This window comes from Silurus meridionalis, chromosome 4 (genome assembly GCF_014805685.1).
Source record: "Silurus meridionalis isolate SWU-2019-XX chromosome 4, ASM1480568v1, whole genome shotgun sequence".
NCBI classification, from domain to species: Eukaryota; Metazoa; Chordata; class Actinopteri; order Siluriformes; family Siluridae; genus Silurus; species Silurus meridionalis.
Window position 1 is genome coordinate 7,449,993 of NC_060887.1, and position 13,221 is coordinate 7,463,213.

General features: G+C 44.5%; 1 protein-coding gene across 2 annotated transcripts in view; it reads left to right on the forward strand.

The window, feature by feature from the left end:
- rhbdl1 (rhomboid, veinlet-like 1 (Drosophila)) overlaps window positions 1–11,824 on the forward strand; it is a 20,024-nt gene extending 8,200 nt beyond the window's left edge. For both annotated transcript variants that reach the window (XM_046846136.1, XM_046846137.1), the window contains exons 5-8: window positions 5,624–5,736; window positions 6,933–7,033; window positions 7,874–7,934; window positions 10,091–11,824. In XM_046846136.1, the coding sequence (XP_046702092.1) occupies window positions 5,624–5,736; window positions 6,933–7,033; window positions 7,874–7,934; window positions 10,091–10,362 (547 nt within the window). In that variant the 3' untranslated portion in view covers window positions 10,363–11,824. The remainder of the gene's footprint in view (window positions 1–5,623; window positions 5,737–6,932; window positions 7,034–7,873; window positions 7,935–10,090) is intronic.
- The last annotated feature ends 1,397 nt before the right edge of the window (window positions 11,825–13,221 follow it).

A 13,221-nucleotide genomic window follows, 5' to 3' on the forward strand; every position in this document is an offset into this window, starting at 1 on the left:
GAACACAGTGTGTGAGTGAAGTCCTTTGGCTCAAGAAAACGATTGAATTACCTGGCAGATGCTTTGATTCAATGAATTTAACCGGTTCACCTGGGTCACGGTGGAGCTGGAGCAGGGGCCATTGGGTGCATAATGAGGGATCTAGCTAGACCTAGGGGTAATTAGTAACCACTTCCATGTTTGTTTGGAGGTAGGAGGAACCTTGAGGAGTCCCACATGAACATGAGGAGAACACGTAAAATTCCTTCTTAAAGTGAGGCCATCTAGACCTAGGGGTATTTAAGTCAACAATTCCATGTTTCCCAGACCCTTTTCCAAGTTCATAGTCCCCTTTTCTCAGTCCACTTTACCCAGCCCCCATTCCCACATCTCCATTTCTCATTCCCCAGTCCCCTTTTCCAGGTCAATACTCTACTTTCCCCCATTCCCCAGTTTCTACTCTCCTTTGCCTTAGGCCCTCTACCCAGTGGCTCTACCCAGTGGCCAATTCCCTTTCCCCTATCCCAATGTCCTCTCTACCCAGTTCCTATTCCAAAGTCCCCAATCCCACATTTAAAGTCCACTTTTGCCGATTACCCAGTTCCTAGTCCTCATTCCCCAGTCCCCTCTACACAGTCCCCATTATCAAGTCCCAAATTCTTATTTCCCAGTCCCTTTTTCCTACTCCATAATCCAATTACTGCCATTCCCGAGTTCTCAGTTCCTTTTTTTTTTACTCAGGCATCTTTACCCAGTCCCCATTCCTCAGTCCCATTTTTTCCCAGTTATCTTCAGTGAGCCCCCATTCCCAATTGCCAATTTCCCATTCACCAGTCCCAAGTTCACTGTCCCCCATGTCCCAGTTCCTAGTCCCCTTTTCTTCAGTCCTCATTTCTCAGTCTCCTCTTCTGAATTCCCTTTATCCGGTCCCCATTTCATATTTCCCGGTCCTCTTTTCCAAATCCATAGTCCACTTTTTCTCATTTTGAAGTTCCAAGTCCCCTTTCGCCAGTCCCCAATCCACAAGTCCCCATTTCTAATTCCTAGTGAACCTAGATGGCTTTATATGCCAGTTTGGTGATTTCCTGGTCAAATATTCTTCTCAACGAATAACTAGAATTACAAAGTTGAATCGCAAATTTAGCTGGAGACCTTGTAAATCCACATGGAATACTGCATGCTAAAGACATGAGGTCCAAACGTAATGGCTGCTAATTGGTTTGTGCAACGGGATTAAAATTGTACACACATCGGGCACGTCGTTGATGATTTGCAAGATTAATTGCATTAATTGCATCACATGGAAAGATGGACGAGGAAACAACATCTAGCTTGGGATTTCACACGAGCTAATTGTTAAATGTGGTGAGGTCAAATATCAAAGAGACAAATGAACAAAGGAACTTCATCTGGAAAATTATGGAAATTTTCCAAGACAGAAAGTAACCAGGAATGTATGTGAATTTATTACGTTATAAGAATTTATTTAAATTTGGGAAGATTTATTTAAACTGTATCATATACAAACAAAGCTTCCATCGATGCAAATGAATTTCACAATAATACTGTTTGTTTCGCAATTTTTTTTTGTTGTGTACTTTACACACCTTGAGCTAGCTTGAGCTAGCTAGCTTCGTCAATTGTCAATGAAATGGTTCTAGCTTAAATTTAGCATATCCGATTTACTAGCTGGCGACTGTATAACACAGTATTTGTTAGTTCAACTTTAATACTATAGATAAAATATACTTACCGAAGTAATATCAAAATTTACTTGAACGAATGAAATCGTAAGAATCAAATGCTGTGGCTTCGATATTCTTGTTTCCCTACAGTAAATTGATAAATATGCAGTGTGAAAATTCGACTGGAAAGTCATTCAATCTGGTTGTTTTAATTGAGTTCGCAATGACTGTTGTAGGCTAACCTGCGATTTTGTAAACGCAAAGTGTATCCCCGTTAATTTCCATATTTCCACAAAGCAAAATTCCAGTCTTGAAAATCCCAGGAATTTCACAACCCTAGTAGCAATTGTTTCAAAATAAAATGCTAACAAAAAAGCTTTTTTCAGAGGCACTAAATGCTTTTTTTTTAAACGGATGAAACCGTGCTACCACTTAAAGGACTGTCTGGAAATGACCTCTGCTGTTAAGAGATGCCTTTTCGAAACGATTCGATATGCTAGCGCTCTCCAAACCCGTCAGGCTGCTTAACACTGTCGGGTGGTTGGAAACCTAAAGGGGAGAAACCTGTAACTTTACGAGTCAAAAATCCGGTTCGAGTCAAAAGAACAAAAACAAAAGCTTTAGGGTTTGATATGCTTCCAACACCTCTTGCCAAACCACGCAGGACACGAGGTATGATTCACAAAGTTTTGGAACGGTTTTCTGAAGAAAAAGGGCTTTCCCTAGAAGCTGAACTGAAGGAAACCCAGCATCTGTTAGCAACAAACAAGCGAGCCGAGTTACCGGCTCTCCCAAGGCAATGCCTCCGGGACCGACGCCGCTCTGAGTCACATACGAAACGAAATCGAGTCCTGCAAGCGTTCTGCTCGTACATATGCGGGAGACGTGGGCGCGAGAGGCGAAAGGAAGGCGGCATCATCGCCTTCGACGTCTGCAGAACCGTTTTCGCGAAACAGCAGGAGGTCTCGGAAAAAGGAGGACTTGTGACTTCGCTGTGATGCCACACTCAGTTATGATCAATATGTTTGATGTAACTGCTATCGCGTGCGTTCGTTATTTTTTGCGCTTGTTTACTCATGGTTTGGTATCAGCACAAATAACACCACATGATCTGGTGCCAAATATGCTACATTACATTACGATACATATGATACGTCATGGTCACGTAGCAACAGTGGTGCCATGAGAACACGCTCAAGACTTTCATGTCGTTGCACCGTTGCAAATTGCTAAATCTTACCATCCCATACTGGATATCAACTCGGCTTTCCTGCACTGAGATCTCAGTGATCCATCCTGACGCCCTGGTGGAATCCTCATCAACTGGAATCCACTCCGTGCTGCTGAAGAGGGCTCCATAAGAACTGCCTGAAACTACACAAATTACTGTTCTCCATCAAGGAACAGTAAACTCCACAATGATGGAACTGTGAAAAGTGTAGAAACTCCTAGTCTGTTCTTCGATGGTTGTTGAAAGATGGCATTTTTAGTATCCAGACAGTTTGTTTCTTGAAAAACTAGTGGCAGAGATTCGGTTCATCCCAGAGCAGCTCAGTAGGATTTTGGTGCAGGTGACTGGGCAGGCCGTCAATGATAGATATCACTCCAGATGACCGTGAGCTCTCTAAATAACAGACAGAATTGCATGGTGTATGGCATGGTAGCCATGGCGTTCAGGATTTATGTATTTGACCCAAAACCTACTGTTATTGTTATAGATGGTCCACTAGACTTGGTGGAGATATCTGTGGGATCTCATTCAGCCACTAGGGTGTTAGTAAAGCCATGTACTGATGGAGGTGAGGAGGCTATCTAGAGCAGGAGATCTTCCAACCCATTGAATAGCAGATCTTCATGGAGCTGCAGCAATATATTGTCATGCTAGACATTTGTCAGCATTTTTTATCCCTGTTTTTTTTTTTTGCAGGGTCAAATGGAAAAACCTTCTATTCAATTTCTTTGTCTTGGGATACGACTCTTGCTGAGCTGAACTATGATTGATTTTAACAAAGAAGATGCCTTTAGAAGATAAGCGGAGAAGAGACAAAAATAGTGCCTCAGGTGTAACACGGTCGCACGTTATATATAACTAGGTATTAACAGGCGACTGCTGAGAAACGCACACACAGCCAGAGACACTTTGGAAATATGCGTATGCTAACAGAGCTGTCAGGCTGCGAGGGCGTCGTCACAGTCAGGTTCGCCGGCGGCCTCGCACCTTCTTGAGAGTGTTAAAAAGCACAAACTGCTACTGCACTCGAGCACAAAAGACACTGGTCGTAGTGGTAACAGTCAAATGAGGCAGAAAAAAAAAGAAAAACAGGAACTCCAGGAATTCCTGGAACGGAGCCGTTAAAATGATTGAAACGGGTCTATTTTTTAAGGAATTCGTAGTCCCAGAAGATAAGGAGATACGATTCTTCAGGACAAAAGCATATATACTTCGCATTAAAGCCATAGGAAACAGGCGTGATGAGGTACGAGGGTGATCGTGAACATGCAAGTGTATCCTAGGAGGCTGAATCTGGGGCGGCCATATTTGCTGAGCATGATGTCTGATGGGAAACAGAGTTTCCTTGAAGATGTGGATCTTTTTTTGGGAGCTTTCTGCTTTGTTTTTTTCTGTGCTCAGCATTTCATCAAGCAAAACATATCCTTCCATATCAGCTTTCCATAGGTCTATATGATCACTGGTGTGTTGATGATGTAACGTTCTACTCAATATATCTGTGGTGAACAATAAAGATACTAATAGATTAAGGTAGTGTTAGGAACAGGGAATGAATTAAATTAAAGGAATTCCTTCAAGTCGTTCCTTTTCTGTAAATGCTGGTCAGGGCCATGGTTTATCCTGAGCCTTGGGGACCCCCTGGACGGGAAGCCAGTCCAGCGCAAAGTCTAGGAAACAGCCCTAGGAATCCCACTAGGGCAGATACCCTTATCCAGAGTGACTTACATGTATCTCAGTTATACAGTTGATGAATTGAGGGTTAAGGGACTTGCTCAGGGGCCCAGCTTGGTGGTGGGATAGGAACCCATCTTACCAGCTACTACTTTTTTATTAGATGTAAAGGAATACTTAAATTCCTTCAATGTGTTCATCTTCTGTAAATGCTGGTCAGGTCCATGGATGTTGCAAAGTCTAGGGAACCCCCTGGATAGGACACCAGTCCAGTACAAGCCTGGGGAATTCCCTTAAATGGTAAGCCAGTCCAGCGCAGAGCCTATGGAATCCCCTTGATGGGAAGCCAGTCCAGTGCAGAGCCTAGAAAATGCCCTGGATGGGAAGCCAGTCCAGCGCAGAGATTCCAGATTCTGGTCCAGTGCCCTCAAACAATTACACAGTTGTAAGTCGCTCTGGATAAAGGTGTCTACAAAATGCCATGAATGTAAATGTAAATGATATTGAGTGCTGTAGCACCTCCAGAAAACCTGGAGGAGACCCATAGCCAAAAATCTAAGCTCAGGAAACAGAGAAGGATGTGAAGCTTCCTGATGAGCCACAATATCATACAGAATGAGGAGCTGGGTGTTGTCTACCTTCCCAGACCCCCAGAGGATTATGTTTTCCTGAAGCCTGCTACAAAAAGATCTTGATCCAATGATTCCATGACCAGCAATGAGAATTATTTGGAAATAAATAAATATTTTTCCCCCAGTATTGTGCTGACGCATGACCAAGCGTCCCCTCCTGGTAGCAGGAGGGGTGAACCTCTGGCGTGCTGAGCCAGTGCTTATGCTGGTTTAAAGGGTCCAGGAGGATCAGGATTGAGGCCGGTTTCGCTAATTTGGTCGAATGGAGGCTTCAGCACATCGCCACACTCACTCAGCAGGATGGCCGGCTAATGAGTTATACTCGGATTTGTACATGTACATGATTTTTACCCTGAATTCATGTATATGTGTGTGTGTGTGTGTGTGTGTGTGTGTGTGTGTGTGTGTGTGTGTGTGTGGTGCAGGTTAGAACAGCTGGGCTTTAACGCCCTACTCCAGTTGATGATTGGCGTTCCTCTGGAGATGGTGCACGGGATTCTGAGAATCAGCCTTCTCTATATGGCCGGAGTGGTGGCAGGTGAGTGTGTGTGTGTGTGTGTGTGTGTGTGTGTGTGTGAGAGAGAGAGAATAAGAAAGAAAGAGTGTTGGCTCAGCATCATATTTATGCCCATAGATCACCGAGACAGTCAATAACATTTGCTGCCTCCTAACACACACACACACACACACACACACACACACACACACACACACAAATGCTGGCCCGTGCTGCTGCAGTGTGTGTTGAAAACTAAAAGACTGGCGAATCCATAATTGAGGCTCACACAAGGTCATTTCGCGCTCAACAAGCCCACGTTCCAACGCTACACAAAGGAGACGCCGAAGACACGCGCAACGAGGAACGACAGAAAGACGGACGGATGGAAAGTGCGAGTGCTGAGCCTTGCATCTGTAGTGCCAAACATGGCCCTTATAGACGTTTTGTCGCTCTCACACACATACACACACACGCAGTGTATGCTAGGTCAATAGCTAATTATCCCAGCTGATTACATATTATGCTTGGAGCGTATTTACCGTGCTCGCACAAATATCACCTGGGGTGCCAATATTTACGCATCAGCCGGCCGTCTAGACGTGAATAGGTGGAAGACGTGGAGGAGGACACATGGGAGGACGAGACGCTTGGACCAGGAAGTAAAAATCTCAACGGGATGTGCTGATATCTTAAGGCACATTCGATGAGGATGGATTAGATGTGTGTGTGTCTGTGTGTGTGTGTGTGTGTGTGTGTGTGTGTGTGTGTGTGTGTGTGTGTTTGTGTTTTTCCTGTGTGTGCGCTCTTCAGCTTGTTGACGTTTCGTGAGATCTCCGGTCGTGCTTCAAAACTGCGTAAACACACGACGAAGGCGACGCTCGCCGTTCGATAATGAAGGTATTTGTTGCCACGGTAACGCTCCATCAGCTTTGGTGGGCTGGGCGAATTATGGGATGGAGGGCGAAACGCTTCAGCTGCTGACGTCTCGTACATACACACACAAACACATATACACACAAACACATACACACACAAACACGTACACACAAACACACATTTTTCTCTGCCAGCCACTCCCTGTCTTTCCCACTCCCTCACTCCTTCTTTCTTTTTGTCACTCTTTCTCTTTCTCAATTTTCTATTCTCCCTCCCTCCCTCTGTCTGTCTGTCTGTTTTTCTGTCTCTCTCCCTCCCTCTCTCTCTCTCTCTCTCTCTCTCACACTCTCTCTTTGCAGGGTCTCTCACAGTCTCCATCACTGATATGAGAGCTCCGGTGGTCGGTGGTTCTGGAGGAGTCTATGCACTCTGCTCTGCCCATCTCGCCAACGTCGTCATGGTAACCGAGCCCAGCCGCCGTAACGATTGCGCCACGCATTGCCGAATGAATGAGAGAGAGAGAAATAAAGAGAGAGAGAGAGAGTAAGAGAGAAAAGGATGGAGAACTAGTGCATTTGTATGCTTTCAGTCCGTTTCCCTGGAGACCAAAAAGACTCACACACACACACACACACACACACACACACACACACACACACACACACACAAAACCCCAGGTTCACGCCATAAAGGGAAGTGTTCGCTCCTGTCATTGAATCAGAGCTGAGTCACAAACTTGAGTCAGAGCTGAATCACAGATTTGAGTCAAAGCTGAATCACAGACTCGAGTCAGAGCTGAATCACAGACTCGAGTCAGAGCTGAATCACAAACTCGAGTCAGAGCTCAATTCAATTCAATTCAATTCAATTCAGAGCTGAATCACCGATTTGAGTAAAAGTTGAATCACAGACTTGATTCAGAACTGAATCACAAACTCGAGTTATAGCTACACTATACCTCAGAGCTGAGTCATAGCTGAATCACAGACTGGAGTATGAACTGAGTCACAGACTCGAGTCAGAGATACACTACATTACAGACTCGACTCGGAGCTGTGTGTGTGTGTGTGTTTGAGTGATTAAGGATGTGTTGTTTATTGTGCCAAATAAGGCTGGAGAGTGTATCAGAGTGAGTCACTTTTGTTACATATGGTCTAAGTGTGTGTGTGTGTGTGTGTTTATATTCTTCCATCGTGAATCATGAATAGCGTTTATCTCAGCACCACACTAACACATGGTCGGGTTCGCACTTTTCTCACATTCCATTGTGTGTGTGTGTGTGTGTGTGTGTGTGTTTCAGAATTGGGCTGGGATGAAGTGTCCGTACAAGTTACTGCGGATGATCCTTGCGCTGGTTTGCAGTGAGTATCCTTACCGTCCCCCTACAGGGAAATGGTTCAAATGTTAGACTTTGTCTCTAAAGGTTGTTAGTTCCAATCCCACCAACACCAGACTGTCACCGCTGGGCCCCTGAGCAAGGCCCTTAACTTTAAAGCTAAAATGACATGAAATGATCATTTCCTTCTCAAGCTTTCATGAATCTTTAACTGCCAGACTCTCAGGCAGGCAAACCTTCAAAGTCCGTAAAAGGTGTGAAGCTGCACATATGGAAGTCACATGACTCATCATTCTGTCACTGCTTCTTCAGACTGCTTCCTCGATATTTTTGTGTCAGCGTTTTTCACGGCTGCACTAATTATAGCCGCAGAAAACTCCCCCTTTTCATGTTCTTGAACAGGATGTTTGTTAACCCCTATATGTTCCAGCATATAAACCCTATAGGGAGTTTCCCCTTCCCTCTCTTGTTTTACTGACCCCAGAGTGTTGGATCAGTCCAAATTGAAAACGTTGCTTTGGGATGATCAGATAGCTTTGGAACCCTCTCAGCAGATCCTAGTGGAGATAATAAAGACATGGCCCTTTTTTCTGAGTTTTTTTCCCCCACAGGTCCCCAGGACTCAAAAAGCAATCATAATCTGTATGTTTTCACAGGTTTCTATTATTGCTTTCATTAAGCCGTGTCCTCACGAGGACGATGATAATGATCAGTATTGATTACTGAAAGATTATAATGTTTAAAAAGCAATTGTATGGGAATAATTGCATCATTCTCTAGCTTATTATTAGCGTTAACAATAGCTCTACAGTCTCCCACTCTCTTTTGTGCTGTGTTACAGTTTATTCTTGGTAAGACTGCATTTCTGTTTAGAACAGATCACAGTTACCACTTTGAATATTGTCCTAATTCAAAATTCAGTAAAAAAAAAGTACAACATCCTGGTTGCATTTGTGTAATTCCCTTTAATACTTCCTGGTTTTGCTAACCCATGGCCCGACGCTCCCACCACTATGTTTCACCACTTTTTTTTGCAGCAAACATTTTCTTTTCAAATTTTTCCCCGAAAGTTTCTACTTTGAGGGCACGTCCTTTTAGTTTCACATGGGCGGTTTGTCGTTCAGGTCCAAATTATGGAACCTAGAGTGGTCTGAAGATTGTGTCTCTCATGTTTTTTGGAAACATGGAAGCTCAGTAATAAAGGCTCTGAGTTACTGATGGGAAGGGTTGGGAGTTCAAGCCCCAGTATTGCCAAGCTGCCAGTTTTGGGGCCCTTGAGCAAGGTCCTTAACCAAAACTTCTCCAGAGGCACTGTATCATAGCTGACTCTTCCTAACATCACTGGGATATGCGGAGAAAGAATTTCACTGCGATGTGAAGTCCATTTGACAATTATTTTTTTTTATTCTCCCACACCATGAGGCGCATGGGGCGGGCCTGATGGCTTACTTGCCGTAGCAATTTGGTTACAGGTTGTTAACCCATCACCAATCCTCCTGCTTTCGCAGCCAGGCTTGGGACCGTCCATGGCGGAGAACATTATCCCCGTTCCCACATCTAAGCACCCATTAGGGCATAAGGGTCTTGCTCAAGGGACCAAGAGTGCCAGCCTGGTTTGGCCCGGGACTTGAACCCACAACCCCCAGACCCAAAGTCCAATGTCTTAAACACTAGCCTACCACTGCCCCTTTGACAAGTATAAAGCACCTTTATTTTTTTTTTTTACCTTATTCATTTGAAAGGTTGGGGGTTCAAGCCTCGGTTTTGTCAAGCTGCCACTATTGGTCTCTTGAACAAGGCCCTTAACCCTCTCTGCTCCAGGGGGTAGTATCATGGCTTCCTAACAAGTTAGGACATTTAAAGAAAGTATTTCACTATGCTATAATGTATATGTGACAAGTGAAACTCTTTTTATTCTTTGTGTTCATTTTAGGGAAACTAATATGACATTGCTGATTGGTCATGCTAGTATTAAAGAAAAATGCATGTAATAGTTGATATAGCTGAAGGTACTACTGTAACCTTCCTTGATGGGGAAGAGTTTTTTTGGGACAACCCTTAACATGGCTTATCTCATTAAGGAGACTTGCTCACTGACTGTATAAACTCTCAAGGGAAGTACCCGAAATCCGTCGCAACTGATCGCTAACAAACCTACTATCTGACTTTCTCTTGCTGCAGTGAGTTCGGAGGTGGGCCGAGCCGTGTGGCTGCGCTTCTCTCCACCGTTGCCTTCATCTGGGCCGCAGCCGAGCTTCATGGCCCACCTGTCGGGCGCTGTGGTGGGAATCAGCATGGGCCTGCTTATCCTGCGCAGCTACGAGGAATCTTTGCACAAGCAGTGCTCATGGTGGGTTCTAGTCTTCTCCTTTGTCACCTTCCTACTCTTCGCCATCTTCTGGAACATCTTCGCCTACGAGCTGTTAGAAGTCCAGATCCCCCCTCCACCCTGATGACACGCCCACCACCATCCCCTTTCCGACTGTTCCCTCACTCTGGCTGAGGATGGCCACACATGACCTTCAGGAACTGGATTTCTTTATGGCCTCACTCCTCTTTTTTTCGTTACAGCCCCCCCTCAACCCCCCTTTTTTTTTACCAACAGTGGACAAACAGGAACATTGGAAATTATTGTAATTTTTTCCTAACGTATTAAGCCTCAGACTTTTATTTACGCTCTCCCACTCGATTGCATCGTAAAAAAGCCAGGCGGGGAAGAGATGAACAGACTCAGTTTTCATCACGGCCGTCAAAATACGTCCATCTCCGTTTTTTGGTTGAAACATTAGATATTCCGCGGGTTTTCAGTTTTATGATTTCACTGTGGTGCGCTATTATTTTTTATCGCTGTTACACTGTATGTTTTTCAGTGTCTTTGGGAAGCTGGATGGAAATACAGTTTTCGAAAAAGATCCTGATCCTACACACACACACACACACACACACACACACACACACACACACACACACACACACACAATAACACATACACTCCATCAAAAGCCCAGCCTTTCTTGCCCTTTAACATCCTTCACACTTTATAAAGTCAGAGGGTCAAGTCCTTGATTTCAGGCTTTGTAAGTTGCCTGGTATCTGTTGCCTTGGTTACCATCAGCTGAATGCTATGGTAGCCATTATCAAGGTGTCTTCTCATTCAATGGCTAAAGGAGCAGTAAAAAAACACTACATTTATTTTTCACCCAAGCCAGCTGCAGTCATGAGAAAGGGTCTGCCCAAACAACATTTTGCCTTCGAAAACCCTCAAATGAAACCATGTGCTAGGGGGCACTGTCGAGAAAAAACTAGACATTTCGTTCCAAAAAATACCTCAACCTAAAGAAAGGAAAAAAAGTACACTCTGCTAGCTCATGGTCGATTAGCGAAACAGAGCTCGAGCTTTTAAATCGAGACCCTCCGCTGAAGCCTGGCAGAACCCGATGTCTATACACTTTGCGCATTGTTTTATTACGCGATCATTCGAATTGTACATTTCCTAACCTCACGCACTGCTTGTAGCCTACACACATCCACAGAGCATTATGGGTAGCACACAATGGTTTGTGTCCAAATGGAGAAAAACTTTCTTACAACCACAATTCTTGCTAAAAACAGATTCTGTGTTCTTGTGGTGATGTTTCTTTTTTGTTTGTTTTTTCTTACGACTGCTAGCGTTTGAGACAGACCCAACATGGGCATTTTTCACTCAATGGTTGCCAGATATCAGGAAATCTCATTCACATGAGGATTTCTGAAGGCCTTACACTACAAAGTATCAACTCTGCAGTGCCAAGTTACCATTCGCTAAGCTGCTAATGTCAAATTGTATATTCAACAATATGGAATATCTTTATTTTTGTTTACATTCCTAACTTCGCTGGGGGAGGCCGGGGATTGTTGTGGGGTTATTATATAAGATGGGAGTGGGGTGGGGATGCTTGGGTGGTGGTGGTGATGGGGGGGTGGGTTAGAACTTTTAAAAGGCACGACAACGTTGCAGGTGTGTGTTGATGTGACCTTTCGTGCCATAAGTTGTATATTTCTATTTGTACCTCTATTTATTCCAGTCATCGTTCTGTGCTTGCAGCTTCTGTGCGTCGAGCTGTGTGATGATGATGCGAGATGTGCTTTAAAACAATGCAGCACCTCAAAGACACCATGCGGGGCAAGTCCTCGAGGACTGTTGAACAGATCGATTGCAACGAACATTGGTAGAGCTGGACGTGTTCCAGTAAAATGCCTTAAATCCTGTACATTATTCTCGGTGTAAGGCGAAGTCTTCAGTGAGAACGAAATGCTGGAGGGTGAATTTGGGCAACACAACATTGAGCACAAACATCCAAACTGATCTGTGATGTCAGGGAAGACCATCATTGATGTTTGGTAGGGACACTATTGATTTCAAGACCACCACTGACATTCAGCTAGGACTTCTGTTGACGTCAAGGGAGAATGGTCTTGATGTGTGCAAAGATAACTGTTGAGGCCAGACAGGACCACTATTAATGCTAGAGAGGAGCACCACTAATGTCAGGCATGACAAGTTCTGTTGTCGGGAAGGACCACTACTGATATTGAACCGGACAACCACGAATGTTAGTAAGGACCACCACTGATGTCAGGGAGGACCATCATTAATTGTAGAGAGGCCCACCACTGATTTCAGACAGGACAATTACTGATGTCAGAGAGGACCAAGATTAATTCTAGAGAGGCCCACCACTGATTTCAGACAGGGCACCTACTGATGTCAGGGAGTACCAAGATTAATTCTAGAGAGGCCCACCGCTGATTTCAGACAGGGCACCTACTGATGTCAGGGAGCACCAAGATTCATTCCAGAGAGGCCCACCACTGATTTCAGACAGGGCACCTACTGATGTCCGATAGGACCAACATTAATTCTAGAGAGGCCCACCACTGATTTCAGATAGGACAACTACTGATGTCTGGGAGGACCAACATTAATTCTAGAGAGGCCCACCACTGATTTCAGACAGGACGCCTACTGATGTCAGAGAGAACCACCATTAGTGTCAGAAAGTACCAGCATGGAATTTTAGCATATTTGGTAATTCATTGTAGGAGTCTTGTGGAAACTCTTAAGTCCTCTTTAGTCATAGAGCAGCTAGCCAAGACTGACCCCAAGATGCTCTCAGTTCCAACATGCCGAGCTCAATATTTGTTGCAATTGATCTCCTGTTTATTAAAACCCCTGGGACACACCGAACCCGAGGCTTCTATCTGATGTGCTGATCTACTTATTGCCGGAGTTGGAGTGTGTAGTCAGTGTAGCTGTGAATTTATTGTAGGGT